Raw genomic sequence first — 18,284 nt, forward strand, 5'->3', positions numbered from 1 at the left:
CAGTGGTGGATTGCAGGCTGTACATCCCGGTACGGGCGTACCAGAGCCAGCCCGGAGCACCGGATACCATTCCGGTGCGGTGCTCTGGAGGGCCTGCCTGCCCGCACTCCTTAACGGTGTTTAAAGACTTCTGTGCTTTTGCGCAGGCGCATGGCGTGTACAACGCCTGCTTGACGCTCCACGGAGTAGCTGGAGCGTCACGGAGCATCGCAGAAGCGCTAATATGCATGTGCATGCTGCACGGGTCACTGCACGTGTCCATGAGGACGCCGCTGGCCCGGCACGGTTGGAACGGGATTTGCAACCCACCACTGCCACTATGCAAACTGACTCTTAATCATAACATTATACAGATAGTCTTCAATTTCTGACCGCAATTTAACATAAAATTTATGTTGCTAAGTGAGAAATTGTTAAGTGATTTTGGCCTATTTTATGAGTTTTCTTGCTACATTTGTAAAGTGAACCACTGCAGTTATTACGTTAAATATGAACCAGTTGTCAAGTGTCCAAATGTAAATCACATGACCATGGGGATATTCCAATGGTCATAAGTTAGAAAAGTGGACATAAGTCTCTTTTCTCAGTGCCATTGTAACTTTGAAAGGTCACTTAACAAGCTGTTGTAAGTCGAGGATTACCTGTAGTCCAGAATTTGAGAAATGGGTGTCATACTAAGGCACTTGCAGAGAAATGCAAAATCTCTCAAGTGTGGTATAAGTAAATATCTTTGGGGGCTGAAGGAAGCCTTTGGTCTTTCTATTTATGCTACCTTTTATTACATATACAGTATATTGATATAAAAATCTAGTTTTCATCAATGGTTTTCTGTTCATTTGTTTGTTTTTGTTTGTTTCTTGTTTGCTTATTCAGCCATAGTCAACTGTGGGCTGATGCACACTATTCTCTCAGTAACTGTTTCTTGAGTTCTTGTAAACCGGTGTTTGTTATTTTTTTATTTCATTTTTATCCCTCCTTTATTATGTTTATAAATAACTCAAGGCAACCATGGAGTTAAAAGAAAGAGAAGAGTCGGACTATTATAAAACTTGGAGTAGACTGTACAAGTGGCTAGAGAATAGAAGCCAAAACGAGAAATAAAAGTGTTAAAAACTATGGATTATACTATGAAGAAAAATGTATATATGAAAATGTTGATTACATGCACTATACTACTATATTATATTATAATTATTACATTATTATTAGAATTGTTAAAAACTAGGAGAAGGCAATAATTGAATAGTAAACTACAAAATCAGAATATACAGGCTAATATGGGAAGCTGTAAAATTATATTATGTGGTTATGTTGTTGGCGTTTTTATCTGTTTTGTATTTGTTTTTGTATTTTCTCTTGTGTTTGTGGTTTTTAAACTTGAAAATGTTCAATGAAAACTATTTTTTTAAAAATTACTCAAGGCGGTGAAAATACCTAATACTTCTTCCTCCTCCTATTTTCCCCATAATAGTAGCCCAGTGAGGTGGATTGTACTGAGAGCATGTGACTGGCTCATGGTCACCAATAAGGTTTTCATTCATAAGGAGGGACTAGAACTTGCAGTCTCCTGGTTTTTAGTCTGGGATCTTAACCACTAGACCAAACTGGCCAGCATCTAAACATTTAGCCTCCTCTGGGCTTCTTTTTTAGATTGCCTTTGGTTTTCCTAAAGATCCAGGGCCTTCTCCAGGAACATTAGCTTTAGCTTTATCATTGAAGAGCCAAAGTGGCGCAGTGGTTAGAGTGCAGCGCTGCAGGCTACTTCTGCTGACTGCTAGCTGCAGTTCAGCAGTTCAAATCTCATCGGCTCAAGGTTGACTCAGTCCTCCATCCTTCCAAGATGGGTAAAATGAGAACCCAGATTGTTGGGGGCCATATGCTGACTCTATAAACTGCTTAGAGCGGGCTGTAAAAGCACTATGAAGCAGTATATAAGTTTAAGTGCTATTGCTATTAGCTTTATTGATGTTTTCAGTGTACTTCATTTAGTAGATTTTTTTTTCTTTGGATAGGAACAAGGTTGTTCAGAAGTAAGAATAAATTAGTTAAACAATTATTTATGTTTCATCTTATGCGGTGAATTTCATTTTCTAGTCTACAGTTGCTAAGCTACTAAAAGAGCAGAGTGACTAGACAAATATTGTAAGAGGCAGTGTAAATTCTAATACTTTCTGGCATTTCTTCTAGAAATATTATAAAGAGAACAAATAATTGAAACATGTTTGGCAACATTTCCTGATGTTGTCAAGATCTATAAACATTCAGGGCATCCTCAAGAGTGTCTGTTTTGTTTACTAGCTTGAAGTGCTTTGTGTCCCCAAAAGTCTTAACAAAAATTGATTTAGTTTAATCAGTAATACTCCCGACAGATCATTATATTATCCTTCCAAAGAGAAATCACTGAGAAAGAGTTCTTTCAACAACAATGCTACAAAGCGGTCTTCCCCAGCTTATGCAGTCCTAATATGCTGGGCTCCAACTCTATAATTGCTAACCCATTTTAGAGGCTGGCTGGGATGATGGGATTGTTGTAGCAGATATTTGAAAGATACTGTGTTGGCGGGTAATAGATCTATAGCTGAGCTTTTTGTTTTTTTGTCTTTTAATGACCCCATAATCCCTAAGTTGGGACATATCCCTGGAGTTGGGGCAACTGAATGGAGCTGAGTGTTTACTGGCTGGATACGCTTCCTGTCACCAATGCAGAGTTCACAGCAGATAATTTCACATTGTGCTGAGAGAGAGAAATATCTGCTGCTACCTAAGATCAAACTCATAGCTTTCTGATTGTGAGACAAGAGCTTCACCTCTAGGCCACTGCACCACTAGCTCTATAGCTGAAGTGCACCATGGGAAATCATTACAATTGTATGTGTTTGTGGGTATGTCTTGTTCTGGAATAATTAAAAAAAAGAAGATTTTCAATAGAATTTTTACAAGATGCTATTTTTCTTGTCCTTTCAGGAAGGTGTTGAAGTAAGAGTTGCACGAATCTTCAATACATTTGGTCCCCGGATGCACATGAATGATGGCAGAGTTGTTAGTAACTTTATCTTGCAAGCTCTTCAAGGAGAACCCTTAACTGTATGTATTCATCTTCTTGCCCATTGAGTGTAATGACTGTGTGGCAAAGGCACATAAAAGTCTGCCATTTGATGAAATCTCACAGAATCAATATTTTAGTAAAGAATCTTAAACTAAAAATTGAAACATTCTAATGCATCATCTAGTACTTAATCACATAAGCACATTCTGTTGTACTCAAAAGTGCCATTTAATATTCAGGTACCTAAGGTTATAGAAATTGTTTCTACTACCGTATATACTCGAGTATAGGCCGACCCGAATATAAGCCGAGGCACCTAATTTTACTACAAAAAACTGGAAAAGTTATTGACTCGAGTATAAGCCTAGGGTTGGAAATGCAGCAGCTACCGGTAAATTTCAAAAATAAAAATAGATACCAATAATGTTTTTGAATATTTATTTCAAAGAAAAACAGTAAACTAGCGGTGTATTCAATGAAATACTTCACTCACCTCATGATGCTGATGTCCCGCTGTGATGATGATGTCCCGTGCAGCCGCGGGAGCGATGTCCCGCCTCCTATGACACACGGCACAGTGATTTCTATCATTGGATCACTGTACCAGAGGAGGTGGGACATCGCTATGTGGCTGCTTGCCATAACGAGGAGGTGGGACATCGTTGCAGAGCGGCAGGAGGGGGAGGAAGGGGAATCGTAAGACAGCCCTGCATTACATTAGAACGTGAGGAGGGGGGATGGTGCGGTGCGCGCTGCGCGGCAAACTGACACAGAGGGAGGGGAAACTCACAGGGGCGCCGGGCCATTCACGAGCGTCACCCAGCGGCATGGCCCCGCCCCTTTTTCTCCTCCATTTCGGGCAAATTTTTCACTGACTCGAGTATAAGCCGAGGCAGCTTTTTTCAGCCCAAAAAGTGGGCTGAAAAACTCGGCTTATACTCGAGTATATACGGTACATGAAAAATTCATTGGTAAGAAATAAAGTGAAGTCTTCAACCAGGTGAACTGTTTCTATTGAAAACTGTTCCTGAATTGATATTTGCTAACATAGCACTGTATATTGTGTAGTTTACTTATAGCAGATATTCATGATATTCGTTTATCATCTAATGCTAGAGTTCTAGAAATAACACACACACATACACACACACACTCGTGCAAACTTCTTAATTCCATTTGGCGTGATTCAAGCAATACTTTGAAATAGCTCCTTTTAAAATAACAGAAAGCTACTCCTGAGTTTTAACAATTTAAATATTTGCAATAAAGTAATACTTTTATCTTAGAATGGCAGACAAGTTTTGCAATATAAAAGTAAAGAATTTTCAGGCAAGGATGTATTGAAATCCTTTGGAGGAACAATGGAATCTCCTGAGATTCAGCCTTTTCAAAATTGCAATATTTTGTTTTCTGGAAAACAACCACATACTAGCAGAATGCTTGTAATCTGCTTACTGGAAAGATTGTTGCTAAGACACTTAGTAGGCATTCTCTCAACTTGCGCTAAAAAGATTTAAATTCTTTATATATTGTTAGAAAAGCTCAGCATGGGTGACTTAGTTGTATTTTTGCCAACTTAAGAACATTTTTTCTTTCTCATTTGTAAAGCAAATTGATAATTATTTGGGGCATGTTCTATTATGGAATCTTTTTTTAAAAAAAAAAAAAAACCAAATTCTTCCCAAAAATGCAATGTTGAAAATAATGTATTTTTTATTTGGTAAGAATTGCTAGACATGAACAAACAATCATGAAAATGAACACATAGATCAATATGAAATAGTTCTGTTGGTTTGTGTCTTGGATAGGAAGCCCGTTGTTGGCACTCCATGAACCTAGTGAAAAATTGATGTGTACTTAAGAGGTCTATAATAAGATTATTCTCCATCTAACTTCAAATAATCATTTGATAAATTAGGATAAACAAATAAGGATACATGGATGGTACTTGTATGTCACTGCAAAGTGGTATCTTTGCTATGCATATTTATGTCATTTTTAATTCTTCCAGGTATATGGGCCTGGCACTCAAACCAGAGCATTCCAGTATGTCAGGTATGCATTTTTATGTTGAATTCAACTCAATCTTATTATGGCCTTTAGCTATCCAATGTTAATCATTTCAAGAAAAGTTTGTGGGAAAGAGTTTTCCACATGCCATAGTTTTGCTGTATAACTTTTCAGCGCTTTTCCTGAATAGCTTCATTCATGTAGCCCTTTATCTGATAGCACTTTTAAAAAACTATTTGTAGGAATTTGTATGGAGAGAGCATTATAATTTCTTCTAGCTAACGGCCTCAAAACTAAAAGAAAAATAAGGCAGTAATAACTACCAATTCTAAATGTTGGTGTGTTCATCTCAAAGTCAAGAAAAATTTCAAATTGGCAAATTAGATCAGTGTTTGTTTTCTAGAACTTTTCATTACCGCTAACAAATTGAACCTCAATCTAGCATACGATTAAGTAAGCATCTCTTTGCACAGTTTGGGTTGCAGATGTGAAGAATGATAATTCTGACTCATCTAACAATGTTGCACACCAAGAATACCGTTGGGTGGCTTAACATCTTCCCTGGAACAATCCCAAATTTATAATTCTAGAAAATTCAGCTTTTAAAAGCTCCTACTTAGGAACCTACCGTAATAACATTTTAATTTTATAAAAAGTCATAAAATTACACTGTTTTCTATCCACCAAACCACTGACTAAATATTTCTGAGCACCAACAGTATCAGTTCAGTCCTGGTACAGCTATTTTAAGAGACAACAATGAGTTGTAAATGTTGAATCTACTTGTTGGGGACGAAAGGGGTAGTTTATTCCACATATGTTTTCTTTTCTTTTTTAAAAATAAGATTTACACTTTTTAGATGCTTTAGATTTTTGTATTTGTTCTATCTATTTAATATAATCCTTAATAATGTTAAAAGAAAAGATTGCTGCTGAAAATAACTGTCATACTGTACATCCTGCGCTTATTCTCTCATTGCAAGGTGCTACTTTTAATAATTGTTGCAAAGAAATAATGATTGTTTTAGATTAAAAAGTTAGAAAGGAGCAAATGAGCCATCTGTCTAAAGAGTGAATAAGTCTGCATCAGTTCCAGTTATGTATATTTGCTGGTTGAATCTTTGCCCAAGCAGAGGCTTGGTGTTGGGCCAGCCATTCAGGTATTTGTTTGGAGCAAGAGTGTGGGAAATTTATCCACCCAGTGGATAAATTGGAGTGGAATGTTTTTCTAGCAGCGCCTTGGGTACATTTAATTCAGCCCAACCCAATAGGGATACAATGTCTATTTATACCCACACCCGCTATTTGTCTTAATTTTTACAGAATGGGAAATAGTCAATATAAATTGCTTAATAATAATCATAAACACACACACACACGCACGCACACACTCTGACTCTAAGAGGCAAAAGAAGAGTCAGAAGCCTCTGGGTTTCCTGTTTTTTCCTTAAACCATTACTGCCATCTTCTGCTGAATATGTGGCTATGCAGTTTTCTTTGTAGGAAGAGCGTTTTTTCAGTATTAGCCACAATAATGGTGGCTTAACCCTAACCTAGAATAAGCACAATATTTGTCCTAATATTAAAAATTCTGGGACTACTTTTGCTGTTCCAAATTCATTTATGCCTATGCATATACATTTATTGAATTTTGTTGGGAGGAGGGGATCACATAGCTTAATTATAAAAAGAGGAATTCCCCTTCCCCATTTCTTAAAGGGACTAAGGATCCTAAATTCCTTTCCTTATCCCATAGCTATCCCAGGTGAATTTGTCTATCAATGTTCATTATGCTTTTAATGCCAAAGTTAAGTATGACAAGCAGAAATGTTCTGAAGAAGGGGGTCAAAATAATCAACAAGGTGACAAAAATCACGCAGTCAGTGCCCTTCCCCCTGCTTGCCTGCATCATGGCTGGGCAGGTGTTGATTGCATAGTTGTGGCCGCCATCTTGAATTCCTGGTGCCCATGAACACCTGTGAAGACTACAGTGCAAGAGTCACATTAAATTTTATTTCAAAATTTTCTACTCAGGCAGTGAATAGCAGACTTACAATGAGAGGTAACTGAATATACATGTTTGTTCCTAGACTGCCTAATAAGCTATCAATTTACTTGAGTAAACTACCTTTCTGCTCTCTTTAAAGCATGGCTACATATGCTGAACCTTGCCAAAAGTTGTTAGTAAATGTCATTGTGTAATAATAATTAACCTACTTAAGGCCAAAAGAAGGGCAATTTTAAATCTATATAATGTATTTATCTCTTGAATTGGCCACATTGGTGATCAAAATGTGGGCCATGATGTTCCACTCAAAACCAACTCTAGTTTTCAGTCTAATAAAAGTTCCCCACCCTGTTTTTAAAGCTTTTATTATGTTCTGCACCTAAACCTGACACCCTAATAACTCATTCATCCCATTGTCTCAATTGGCACATTGTGTCTTTTGTGGAAATTGTTTAGGCGGAAATGTTTTGCTCTGTCCTTTTATGTATATTCAGTGTAAGTTGCTGTAGTTCACTTGCTTTAGCTTCTGTTCATGGCTTTCAGCAGAAGCTTCCTGTTTCATCCCAAAGGTAAAGTTCATATGGCACCGCATGTATAAAAGGGATGGGACTTTGTCAGTCTTGGCCCCCTTGACCGCTGCCACCGCCCCACGCCACTGCTTACAGTAAAACGTCCCCCAAGAGAATATTTTTCCTCAGCATCAGCACTTTGCAAGGCCAGACCATAAATAAATCAGGAAATAACTCTCAGCTCATGTTGTCTTACCTTTTTTTTTTCAGTGACCTTGTGAATGGGCTCGTGGCCTTAATGAATAGCAACGTTAGCAGTCCTGTTAACTTGGTAAACAAAACACTCTTGTTGTTATAAACTTTAGTGGGAAATTGAGCAAAATAGCATGGAAATAATATAGCACCTCCAAATTCAGAGTGCATGGAATCAATCAGGGCTGGGATGTAGCCTTTGGTATTTTCCTGATCTGAAAATTACAATAGGCCCATCACCATCACCGGTACCTCCTCCTGGTTCTCATTGTTATTAGAAACGGGAACGCCATATGACCATGGTGCAATTTTTCTACCTTAAATGCAGTGAGTTCTATTATATCTGCAAAATAAGGCCTTTGCAGACCCCTTTTTATAAATCCATTGTTTTAAATAAGTTTCTGCATGCAGTGGGCTGCTTTTGTAATTATATTCTTGCCTCATAATATATTGTTGCTATATCAGAAAGTAACTAAAACCATCCTGATAGTAAAGATTTCTACTGAACGTAGTATGGTCTGAGATGAGATAAAATGCATTTCCTTAGGTTGGCCCTCAGGAGTGGTATGAAAACAATAGAAATTTCTGCTAGAACAAGGATTTCAGTCTTTGGATCATTCTTTTCCTTTAGGAATTTCTGTGGTAGATTCCTTTTGGGAACAGAGAATTCCCCAATTAGGAATATAATTTGCAATTTCAGGAAATAAATCTTTATGGAAGATCAAAACCTGTATTTTCCTCCTACTTATTATACTTAAATAATGACCTTAACTATTGTAATGTAAACATTATTTTAATAATACTTGTTTTATCTCTAGGGGAATCCAGAGGAACATTCTATTCTAGAATTTGCCCAGTTAATTAAAAAGCTTGTGGGTAAGTACATTTAAATGACTTTGTAAAGAAAATATAATGCTTGGTGATATGTGTCTCCTATTGATTGTTACATGGAAGGTAATCAATTTAATAAATAAATGCATTCAAATAATTTTAATTAACTAGAAAACCCAATGAAGATATAATAATAATTAACTAAAAAAAGGAAACAAATTGCCTATAAAAGGCCTATAAATATTAAAACTTCTGTGATCCATGTGTACCCTGTATGTGAACAATGCATTGTATAGCTTCTGGACTTCCTGGGAGGAGCTTACTGGTGGGGGCAGCAAAAAATCAGCTGCCTCCGAATTCCTGGCTACGTACCTGTTTAGAGGATCTTCCATCTGACGTCTTATCAGGTTTTCTTATCCTTCAGGCAAGAGGGAAAGAAGAAACTGTTTTGCTGGCAAATGCTCTTCGATTTTTGCAGCTTTTGTGCTTGCAAGGAAAGGGGGGCTAGCCCAAGGCAGAACAGCTGTCCGTGCTGGGAACTTCAAACTGCCTTGTGCAGGACAAAGTAGGTCTCTCCCACTCTGCTCTAAGTTTTGTTTGATTTAATCTTATCACGAGCTGAATCCGTTTACTGCGAGGACAATAATTGCTTATCAACATTTTAGCTTCTTCTCTTTTTCTCCTCCGAAAAATTATTTACTCAGAGGCTTCTAAAATGGCGCCGAGCAGGCTGGTTTCTCCGGTAATAACGAACACTTTTTGCTAATTCCCACAAGACTTCAAAAGAATTCAAAACAAAAGAGATAGCTTATCAAATGTTTTGGTTTCACAATAGAAGAATTTTACTCCTTCATTAACTTTGCTTATTTGGAAGTTAAATGGTGATGAATCTGTTGAACGGTCTTGTTACAATGTTTACTCACTGAAAGTTTTGCCAAGCCTTAAACTTCAAAATAAAAGCCTCTTTACTTAAAGCTGCATATTTAGGCGATAGAGTTTTATTAACTGCAGGCAGACAAATTTTGAAATGGCCTCAAAACCAAATATTAACTTGAAGTCGTCACCCTCTACTTCCAGGGGCACATTCTCAGTGCTTGGCACAAAGCTGCAGCCTCCGCTTCCCACGCCCCCTGCTGGGGATGTGTTAACGAAAGAATTTTTTCTGAGTAATCTAAGCGAGGCTCTTAATGCACAGACAATTAAAATGGAAGATAAATTTAGAGATAATAGAGAGGAGAGAAAAGAGGAAATAAAAGAAATGAAAGAAGAAATTAAAAGTGAAATTAAAAGTGAAATAAAAGGACTTAAACAGGAGTTGTATGAGAAATTTGAGGCTAAGGTTGATAAAATTAGAGACGACATGCTGAGTCTTGTAACTGTATTAACAGAACATATTTCTGGAGTGGAAGATACTCTAGAGGTTCTTAATGATGCCAATGCTAACTTGACATTGAAAACAGAGGTGGTGGAACAAAAAGTGGAAAATGCTGAAAAAGAAATTATTATGATACAGTACCGACAAATGGAGCTCGCATTAAGAGTAAGGGGGCTGCGTGAGGAGAAACAGGAGAACCTGAAACAGATCCTATCGGAAGCTTTTGACCGCCTGATGGGAAGACCAGGGACCAACCAAGGCTGGCAAATTGACAAAGCTTACCGCGTTAACTCCTGGCTGGCAAAGCAGAAGCAGCTTCCTCGAGACATCGTTATATATTTTACTACAAGAGAGTTCAGAAATATGGTACTGCAAGCGTCTTATAACACTAAGCTTCAAATTGGCGGTCAAGACCTGGCTGTTTTGAAAGAGATACCACCTCAAATGTTAAGAGCCAGAAGAGACTACGCTTTTTTGGTCGAAGAACTCAGAAACCGTCAGATACAGTATAGATGGGATGCACCATTCGGCATCATATTTACATTTGATAAGCAAAGGTACCGCCTCAACTCTGTATGGAAAGCCCGAGATTTTTATTATAATATATTGAAGGCCGGACACCCTGCACCATCTGGACCTAGAGAAAGACCACAAGAAGGACAGGATAGACAGCAAACTACACAACCACCAGACAAGATGGAGCATCTCTCTTCTCTAGAAGTGCAAGGTGCTATGGAACCAAGACCTAGCCGCATGACTACTAGACGTATGGAGAAACAAGCTAAGAAGCAACAGTATCAACAATCATCGGCCATCGATCAAGGAACTACAACAACAAATCTGGAAGCAGTGGGAGGAGCTAAACCTAAGGTTAAACAGGCCGTGCAGGAAGCTCTAAAAATGCTTCAACCAACCAAAGATGACAACTAAGATTTTAACATGGAATGTCAACGGACTGAATTCTCCACAGAAGAGGAAGAAAATATTTCATTATCTTAAACAGTTTAAGAACGATGTAATTTGTTTGCAAGAAACTCATATCAAGTCAACTGATCAAAAATATTTGATCAACTCAAAACTTGGTCAACATTTTGCAGCTTCTGCTATGGAAAAGAAGAATGGTATAGTTGTATACTTAAGAAAAGATATGAAAGCTGAATTAATAGAAGCAGATCCCTTCGGAAGATATATTGCTTTAGACTTAATCTTAGAAGGGAAAAAGACATTACTTTTGGGAATTTATGCACCCAATCAACAGCAAGATAGATTCTATAGAAATCTTCATGCTAAATTAGTACAGTGGGACTATAGTTCCTGTATACTATTGGGTGACTGGAATGGAGTGATAGACACTAAGAGAGATAAGAAGATTTCCCGCCTAAATACCAAGATGCGAGCAAAGTTACCCAAATCCTTCTTTGACATTATGGATGATTTTGAATTGAGAGATATCTGGCGAGAAAGAAATGCAGAGGAATATGACTTCACTTTCTTCTCGGACAGGCATCAATCCCTTTCAAGGATTGATTTTATTCTAACCACTAATGATTTGCTTTCCAGGGTCAAGAAAACAAAGATTGCAGCTAGAGTCCTTTCGGACCATAACCCAGTTTGGATGGAGTTGGGAAGGGTAGTGCAGGCAAGAAGGTTTTGGAGACTGAATGAAAATTTATTTAGATATGAAAACTATATTAATGATTGTAAAAAATTACTATCTGAATATTTTGTTTTGAATATGAATAAGGGTACATCTATGGAATTTGTATGGGATGCAAGCAAAGCGTATATGAGAGGAGTTTTGATGAATATAAATAAAACACATAGAAATAAGCAAGGGTTAAAACGAACAGAACTGGAAGAGGAAATTAAGAGAAAAGAGCTGGAGTTAACAAGGAAACCAGACGATACAAAGGTTAAGGAAACTATTAACATATTAAAATCTCAATTTGACATGTTGATCTCTGACCAGGTAGCTACTAATTTATTATATGCAAAACACAATACTTTTTGTAATGCAAACAAACCTGGCAGATGGTTAGCTTATCAGATTAGGAAAAAAAGGAAAACTCGAAATATATCTAAACTGATTTACAGAGGGAAGGAGGTGTTCCAACAGGAAGAGATTCAAAAGGCTTTCTGGGAATTTTTTACAGAACTGTATAAAGGGGATAAAATTAATGGTTTAGACATAGACAAATATTTAGACAAGGAGAAAATACCTTCAGTTAGAGAAGAACACAGGCAAAAATTGAATCAACCAATAACCTCGGGGGAAATCCTGCAGGTAATTAAGCAATTAAAGCCAGGGAAAGCACCAGGTACAGATGGCTTGACAGCGGTCTACTATAAAAACTTACAGTTAGAAATGGTAGAACCTCTTAGAGAATTATTTAATATGATTCAAACGGAAGGTAAAGTCCCTCCATCTTGGAAGACAGCGTTTATATCTTTGATACCCAAAGAAGATCAAGATACTACTCAACCCAAAAATTATAGACCCATTTCATTACTGAATGTAGATTATAAAATTTTTACTAAAATATTAGCAAATAGGTTAATGTTGGTCATTCAACAATTGATACATACGGACCAAACAGGTTTTATACAAGGGAGACAGATGAAAAGTAATGTCAGATTAATTATTAATGCATTAGAATATTTGGGAAAGAACAACCAGATCCCTGCTGCGTTTATATTTTTGGATGCTGAGAAGGCCTTTGATCGAGTTAACTGGCAATTTCTGCTGAAGATATTGCAAAAAATGCAGATAGGAGATAATTTTTTACAGTCAATTAAAGCAATATACCAACAGCAAACAGCACAAATCATAGTCAATGGAAGTTTAACAGACTCTATTCAAATTGGAAAAGGTACAAGACAGGGTTGTCCTTTGTCCCCATTATTGTTTATTATAACTTTGGAAGTATTGTTGAATAAAATACGGGGCTTGGATGGTTTAAAAGGGATCAAGATTAGGCAGCAAGAATATAGAGTCCGCGCTTTTGCGGATGATTTGGTCATAATATTGGAACAACCGCAGGAATCCAGTATGGTTTTAATGAATACGATTAATCAATATGGTCAAGTGTCTGGCTTTAAAATAAACTTAGGAAAAACCAAAACATTAGCTATAAATATGAATATTAAACAAAAGGAAGAATTAGGAGTGATGCTAGGATGTGAGGTAGTTAAAAAAGTCAAATATCTTGGAGTTAACATTTTAACTTCAAATGGGAAATTATATAAGCATAATTATGAACCACTTTGGCATAGCATACAGACAGAGATGAAAAAATGGGAGAAATTGCACCTATCTTTGCTGGGTAGGATAGCGGCAGTGAAAATGAACATTCTACCAAAATTTTTATTTCTCTTCCAAATGTTACCTATACTAAAAAAAGATGCGAACCTTTTAGAATGGCAGAAGGGTATTAACAAATTTGTGTGGGAAGGAAAGAAGCCGAGGGTAAAGATGAAAATAATGCAAGATGCACGTGAGAGAGGAGGATTGAAACTACCTAATTTAAAACTATATTATGATGCAGTGGTATTATCTGTAATTAGTGATTGGATTCACTTAACCAATGATAGAATATTGAACATTGAGGGACACGATCTGCTATTTGGTTGGCATGCTTACCTGTTATTCAACAAAAAATTGGATAAGAACTTTAAAAGTCATATTTTAAGAAATGCTTTACTGCGGGTCTGGAAGAAATACCAATATAAATTAAATGACAAGATACCCATGTGGGCAATTCCTAGACACACAATTGAAAATATGAATACAGCACAAAAACAGGACAGAATTACTTACAGACAGCTTCTTACCTCGGAAAGGGGGGTATTACAATTAAAATCTTTAGAGGTATTAAAAGAGGAGAAGGTAGTTCAAACATGGTTCCAGTATGGGCAATTACAGGCTAGGTGGAAAATAGATCAAAAAATTGGTTTTATTCAAGTTGAGGATAATCTGTTTAAACAAATAAGAGATCAAAGCTTAATGCATATAAAGAGGATATATAATGTATTAATACAGATGGATTCGGAAACAGAATTAGTTAAAGATTGTATGATAAAATGGGCTCAAAATATTGAGGAACCAATAATGTTGGATACATGGGAAAGAATCTGGGTAAGAAATGTGAAATTTACACAAGCTCAAAATCTGAGAGAAAATTTTTACAAGATGTTCTATAGATGGCATTTAGATCCTAAAAAGTTGGCTTCTATGTATCCGAATGTACAGCCTAAATGTTGGAGGTGTGGTTCTCTCGATGCTACATATTATCATATATGGTGGACCTGCCAAAAGGTTAAGGCATTTTGGATAAAAATATGGTGGGTCATGCAAAATGTTCTTAAAAGAAGGATAAAGTTTAGTCCTCAGTTATTTTTACTAGGTATATGTACTGACTTTACAGTGGTAGAGACCAATTTGACTTTGCACCTGATAACTGCAGCAAGACTGTTGGTGGCGCAATATTGGAAGAAGGAAGACTTGCCTACAATCCAAGAATGGACATTGAAAGTAACAAACTTAGCTGAAATGGCTAAAATATCGGCATATCTCAAAGATCATTCAAATGAGAGATATAAACGAGACTGGAAAAAATGGATTGACTATATACAAAATAAATACGGGACTAAGAAATTCCAGTTAGCCTATGCTTAAGATCAGAAATGACTTAAACTGTTAAAAGTTAGTTCAGTAAGAAGAAGCTAAGGTCAATCCAGAATGTCATTAATTTCTTTATTTCTTTTTTCTCAATAGATTTTAGACTGTGTTAGTTAAAAATCCATACCGGGTACGGGTTCTGGGAAGTCGGGGGGGGGGGGAAGGAGGAGGGGGGTGGGGGGTGGAGGGAGGGAGGGGTACACACAACAAAAAAAATTGTACTTCAATGTTTTAATGATTGACAAATGACATATTTGTGTTTTTTTTAAAGAAAAATAAAAAAGTTCTGTTTAAAAAAAAAAAAAAAATGCATTGTATAGCTTCTGACTTATGATTAGCAACTCTTCAAAATTATGACACAGCCCCCAAAAGGCATTTACAATCCAGTTTCAAAGTTCTAATGTAAGCATCCTGTAGGAGGTGACCAGGCTGAGCCAACAGAGTGGACAAATGACTCTCTGCGCACCAGTGGTGGGTTTCAAATTTTTTTAGACCCTCTTCTTTAGGTGTGGCCTGCTTTGTGGGAGTGGCTTGCTGGCCATGTGACTGAGTGGTAGTGGCTTGGCAGTCATGTGACTGGGTGGGCGTGGCCAACTTGTAAAATGTGGTGAAACTCACTTAACAACACTTTTGCTTAGCAACCAAAATGTTGGCTCAGAAACTCTGGCATTTGAAGCAGGCAAGTCTTAAAGCTGTCAAGTTACAAGACCCTTGCACCCCTAACCCTTTAGAAAAAAAAACCCAGGGGTGTTCAAACTTGACAGCTTTAAGACTTGTGGACTTCAACTCCCAGAATTCCTCCTCCAGTCATGTTGGCTCAGGAACTCTGGCATTGAAGTGTGCAAGTCTTAAAGCTGTCAAGTTACAAGACCCTTGCACCCGTAACCCTTTAGTAAAAAAAACCACAGGAATGTTCAAACTTGACAGTTTTAAGACTAAGGTTTAGATAGTACTCTTTGAGGTGGGCGGGGCGATTGGTGAGCCAGCCAATCAGTGAGTGGCAAGCGGGACAAGCGTGGTGCGGACGGGCAGGGGAGGAAGCTGGAACCGGTTCTAAACGGCACGGTAGATATGTGGAACCTCTTCTATAGAAGAGGTTAGAACTAGCAGGAACCCACCCCTGCTGTGCACTCACAAGAGATCTAAGTCAAGTCCACCATGAATGGCTTTCTTATCTCCCGCACATTTCGCTTGACCACTGATTGATCAAATTCTTGTAGAGAGCTTAAGCTTGCAGTAAATCTTTATACTTATTTGAAATGCCTGAATCTCCTGATTTCCCTGGCCCTTGACACCTCCACAGTTACACAACCACATTTTGGGTGTTTGGCAACTGGCGAGCATTTACAGCTATTTGCCACACCCTGCAGTCACGTGACCATTATTTAGGACAGTTTTGTTGGAAACTGGTGTTTACTTCTGGTTTCTGGCAAAAACAGGCCCACAGCAAACAATGGTTTCACTTAACAACTTGATCAGTCACATGATGACTCACGTTACGAACATCATGACTTAGAACTATGATTGCCAGGCTGACTTACAGTTGCAAGTCAAGGAGTACCTGTGTTATTATGGAACTTTTGATATGAAATGCCTTGCAGAAGGAAATTTTCTCTTTTCAGACATTGAAATTGTAACAGCAGTCAGTCAACAATATGTCTAATTATAAAATGTGTTTACAGGCAGTGGAAGTGAAATCCAATTTCTGTCGGAAGCTCAAGATGATCCTCAAAAAAGGAAGCCAGATATCAAGAAAGCCAAATTATTGCTTGGTTGGGAACCTGTGGTACGTAATGTTTATCAATGGTATTTCAGTTTCAAAAAGTAATATTATTTATTTCATACCATTTAAGGCAAAGTGTTGCAATTTATTCAATTTGTGGTGTGCTTCCTTTTGGGAGTAGGAGAAAGAGACATCTTTAAAAAATGTTCCTTGATCTTTTATATAAAACAAGTTAATTAAACTCAGGAGAAACTCCAAAAGCCAGTCATTTTAACAAAAGTACTGAAACAAAGTATGTAAATATCTGTTTCTCCAGTTTTTGCTATTTCCAATTTCCTCAAATTGGAAAACAAGCAAACTTCCATGAATTGAGGAGCATAGTTTTAAGAAGCAGGGTTTTAGTACTACAAATAAGCACCATGTGTTCTGTAAGCCTGGATAATCTCTATTTCTCTTTCTCTCTGGAACAGGTTCCATTGGAAGAAGGTTTAAATAAAGCAATTCATTATTTTCGGAAAGAACTGGAATACCAAGCAAATAACCAATATATTCCGAAACCAAAACCTGCTAGGATAAAAAAAGGAAGAAGCAGACATAACTAAAAATTCAATTGGACAAGAAATGACATTTCTTACCTTGAATTTGAGAAGATGTCATATGTCTTTTGGTAAAGACTTCAGAACAGGTATCATGAAGAAGAAAAAAAACTGGAATTTCACTCTGAAGCTTGCTTTAAAGAAGTGGATGTGCCTCAACAAGAAAACTGCAGTTCTTGCCTTGCACTTTTTAAATCCTGTCTTTTTATGTAAAATAGATGCATCCTTTTTTAGTATCTTCAGGTTTTATATCTTGCCGTGAGATCATTTGTTATAACTGTCCTTGACAGTTTTATTTACTGGTTTCTTTGTGAAGCTGCGCATAAGATAAGAAGGGCAGAATTGCCAATTTATTTATAAAATGGGTACTTTAAATGAGAGAGACTATGCATAAAGGAAAAAAAAGTAGCAGTATTGTCAGATGACAATACAAGAGTACAAGAGTTTTATGTATTCTTTAAATCCGTTCCCCTCCCCCACCCAACATTTAGTTCTAGTTGCACACTTGAATTTGAACTATTTCCACTGATAAATGCTATTTGAAATCACTACTGTATTGTGCACACTCTGGGCAAAAGTTAATGTATTATTGGCTACCAGTGGTTGAAAATGCTATTTTAATAAAACACTGAACCTTACAGATTTAAGTAAGAGAAAAGTCTGTGGTTGTGGACATATTATTATACAGGTATAGCAGACTGATGTAACATCTGCCTCTGAGTAACTGATTCTTTTAAACAATATTATGTGAGTTTTTAGATACTATACCTTTTGATGAATACAGTTCAATTACAAATAACCCTGTGGAGTTAAATTAAAAATCAAGTAGGACCATACAGATAGTCCTCAAGTGATGACCACAATTGGCATCACAATTTCCATTGCCTAGCAAGATAGTTTGAGCCAATTTTATGACCTTTTCTGCCACGGTTGTTAAGCAGATTACTTGCAGTCATTAAGCATACCATTGATCAGTGAATCCAGCTTCTTCCATTGACTTTGTGAGAAACCAGCTAGGTAGGCCATAGGGGATGATCATATGGCCCCAGGATGCTGCAATCATTGTAAACCCATGCCAGTAGCCAAGTGCCCAGATTTTAATCATGTGACTATGGGGATGCTGTGACTGTTGTATTTGTGGGGAATGCTTATAAACCACTTTTTTGAATGTGTTATAATTTCAAATGGTTGCTAAAGGATTGGATGTATGTTGAGGACTGCTTGTACGGATAAAATTCAGTGAACGATTTCTGCTC

The 18,284-nt window shown here is 37.2% G+C and overlaps 1 protein-coding gene across 2 annotated transcripts in view; it reads left to right on the plus strand.

Moving 5' to 3' along the window:
* The window catches only part of UXS1 (UDP-glucuronate decarboxylase 1), a 67,875-nt gene extending 50,186 nt beyond the window's left edge, over positions 1-17,689 (plus strand). For both annotated transcript variants that reach the window (XM_087726487.1, XM_087726488.1), the window contains exons 10-15: positions 2,965-3,084; positions 5,058-5,101; positions 7,844-7,904; positions 8,644-8,701; positions 16,392-16,495; positions 16,903-17,689. In XM_087726487.1, coding sequence (XP_087582613.1) covers positions 2,965-3,084; positions 5,058-5,101; positions 7,844-7,904; positions 8,644-8,701; positions 16,392-16,495; positions 16,903-17,034 — 519 coding nt within the window. In that variant the 3' untranslated portion in view covers positions 17,035-17,689. The remainder of the gene's footprint in view (positions 1-2,964; positions 3,085-5,057; positions 5,102-7,843; positions 7,905-8,643; positions 8,702-16,391; positions 16,496-16,902) is intronic.
* The last annotated feature ends 595 nt before the right edge of the window (positions 17,690-18,284 follow it).

This window comes from Thamnophis sirtalis, unplaced genomic scaffold (genome assembly GCF_051295495.1).
Source record: "Thamnophis sirtalis isolate CommonGarterSnake01/CBP01778 unplaced genomic scaffold, rThaSir2_p1.2 scaffold_12, whole genome shotgun sequence".
Classification (NCBI taxonomy): Eukaryota; Metazoa; Chordata; class Lepidosauria; order Squamata; family Natricidae; genus Thamnophis; species Thamnophis sirtalis.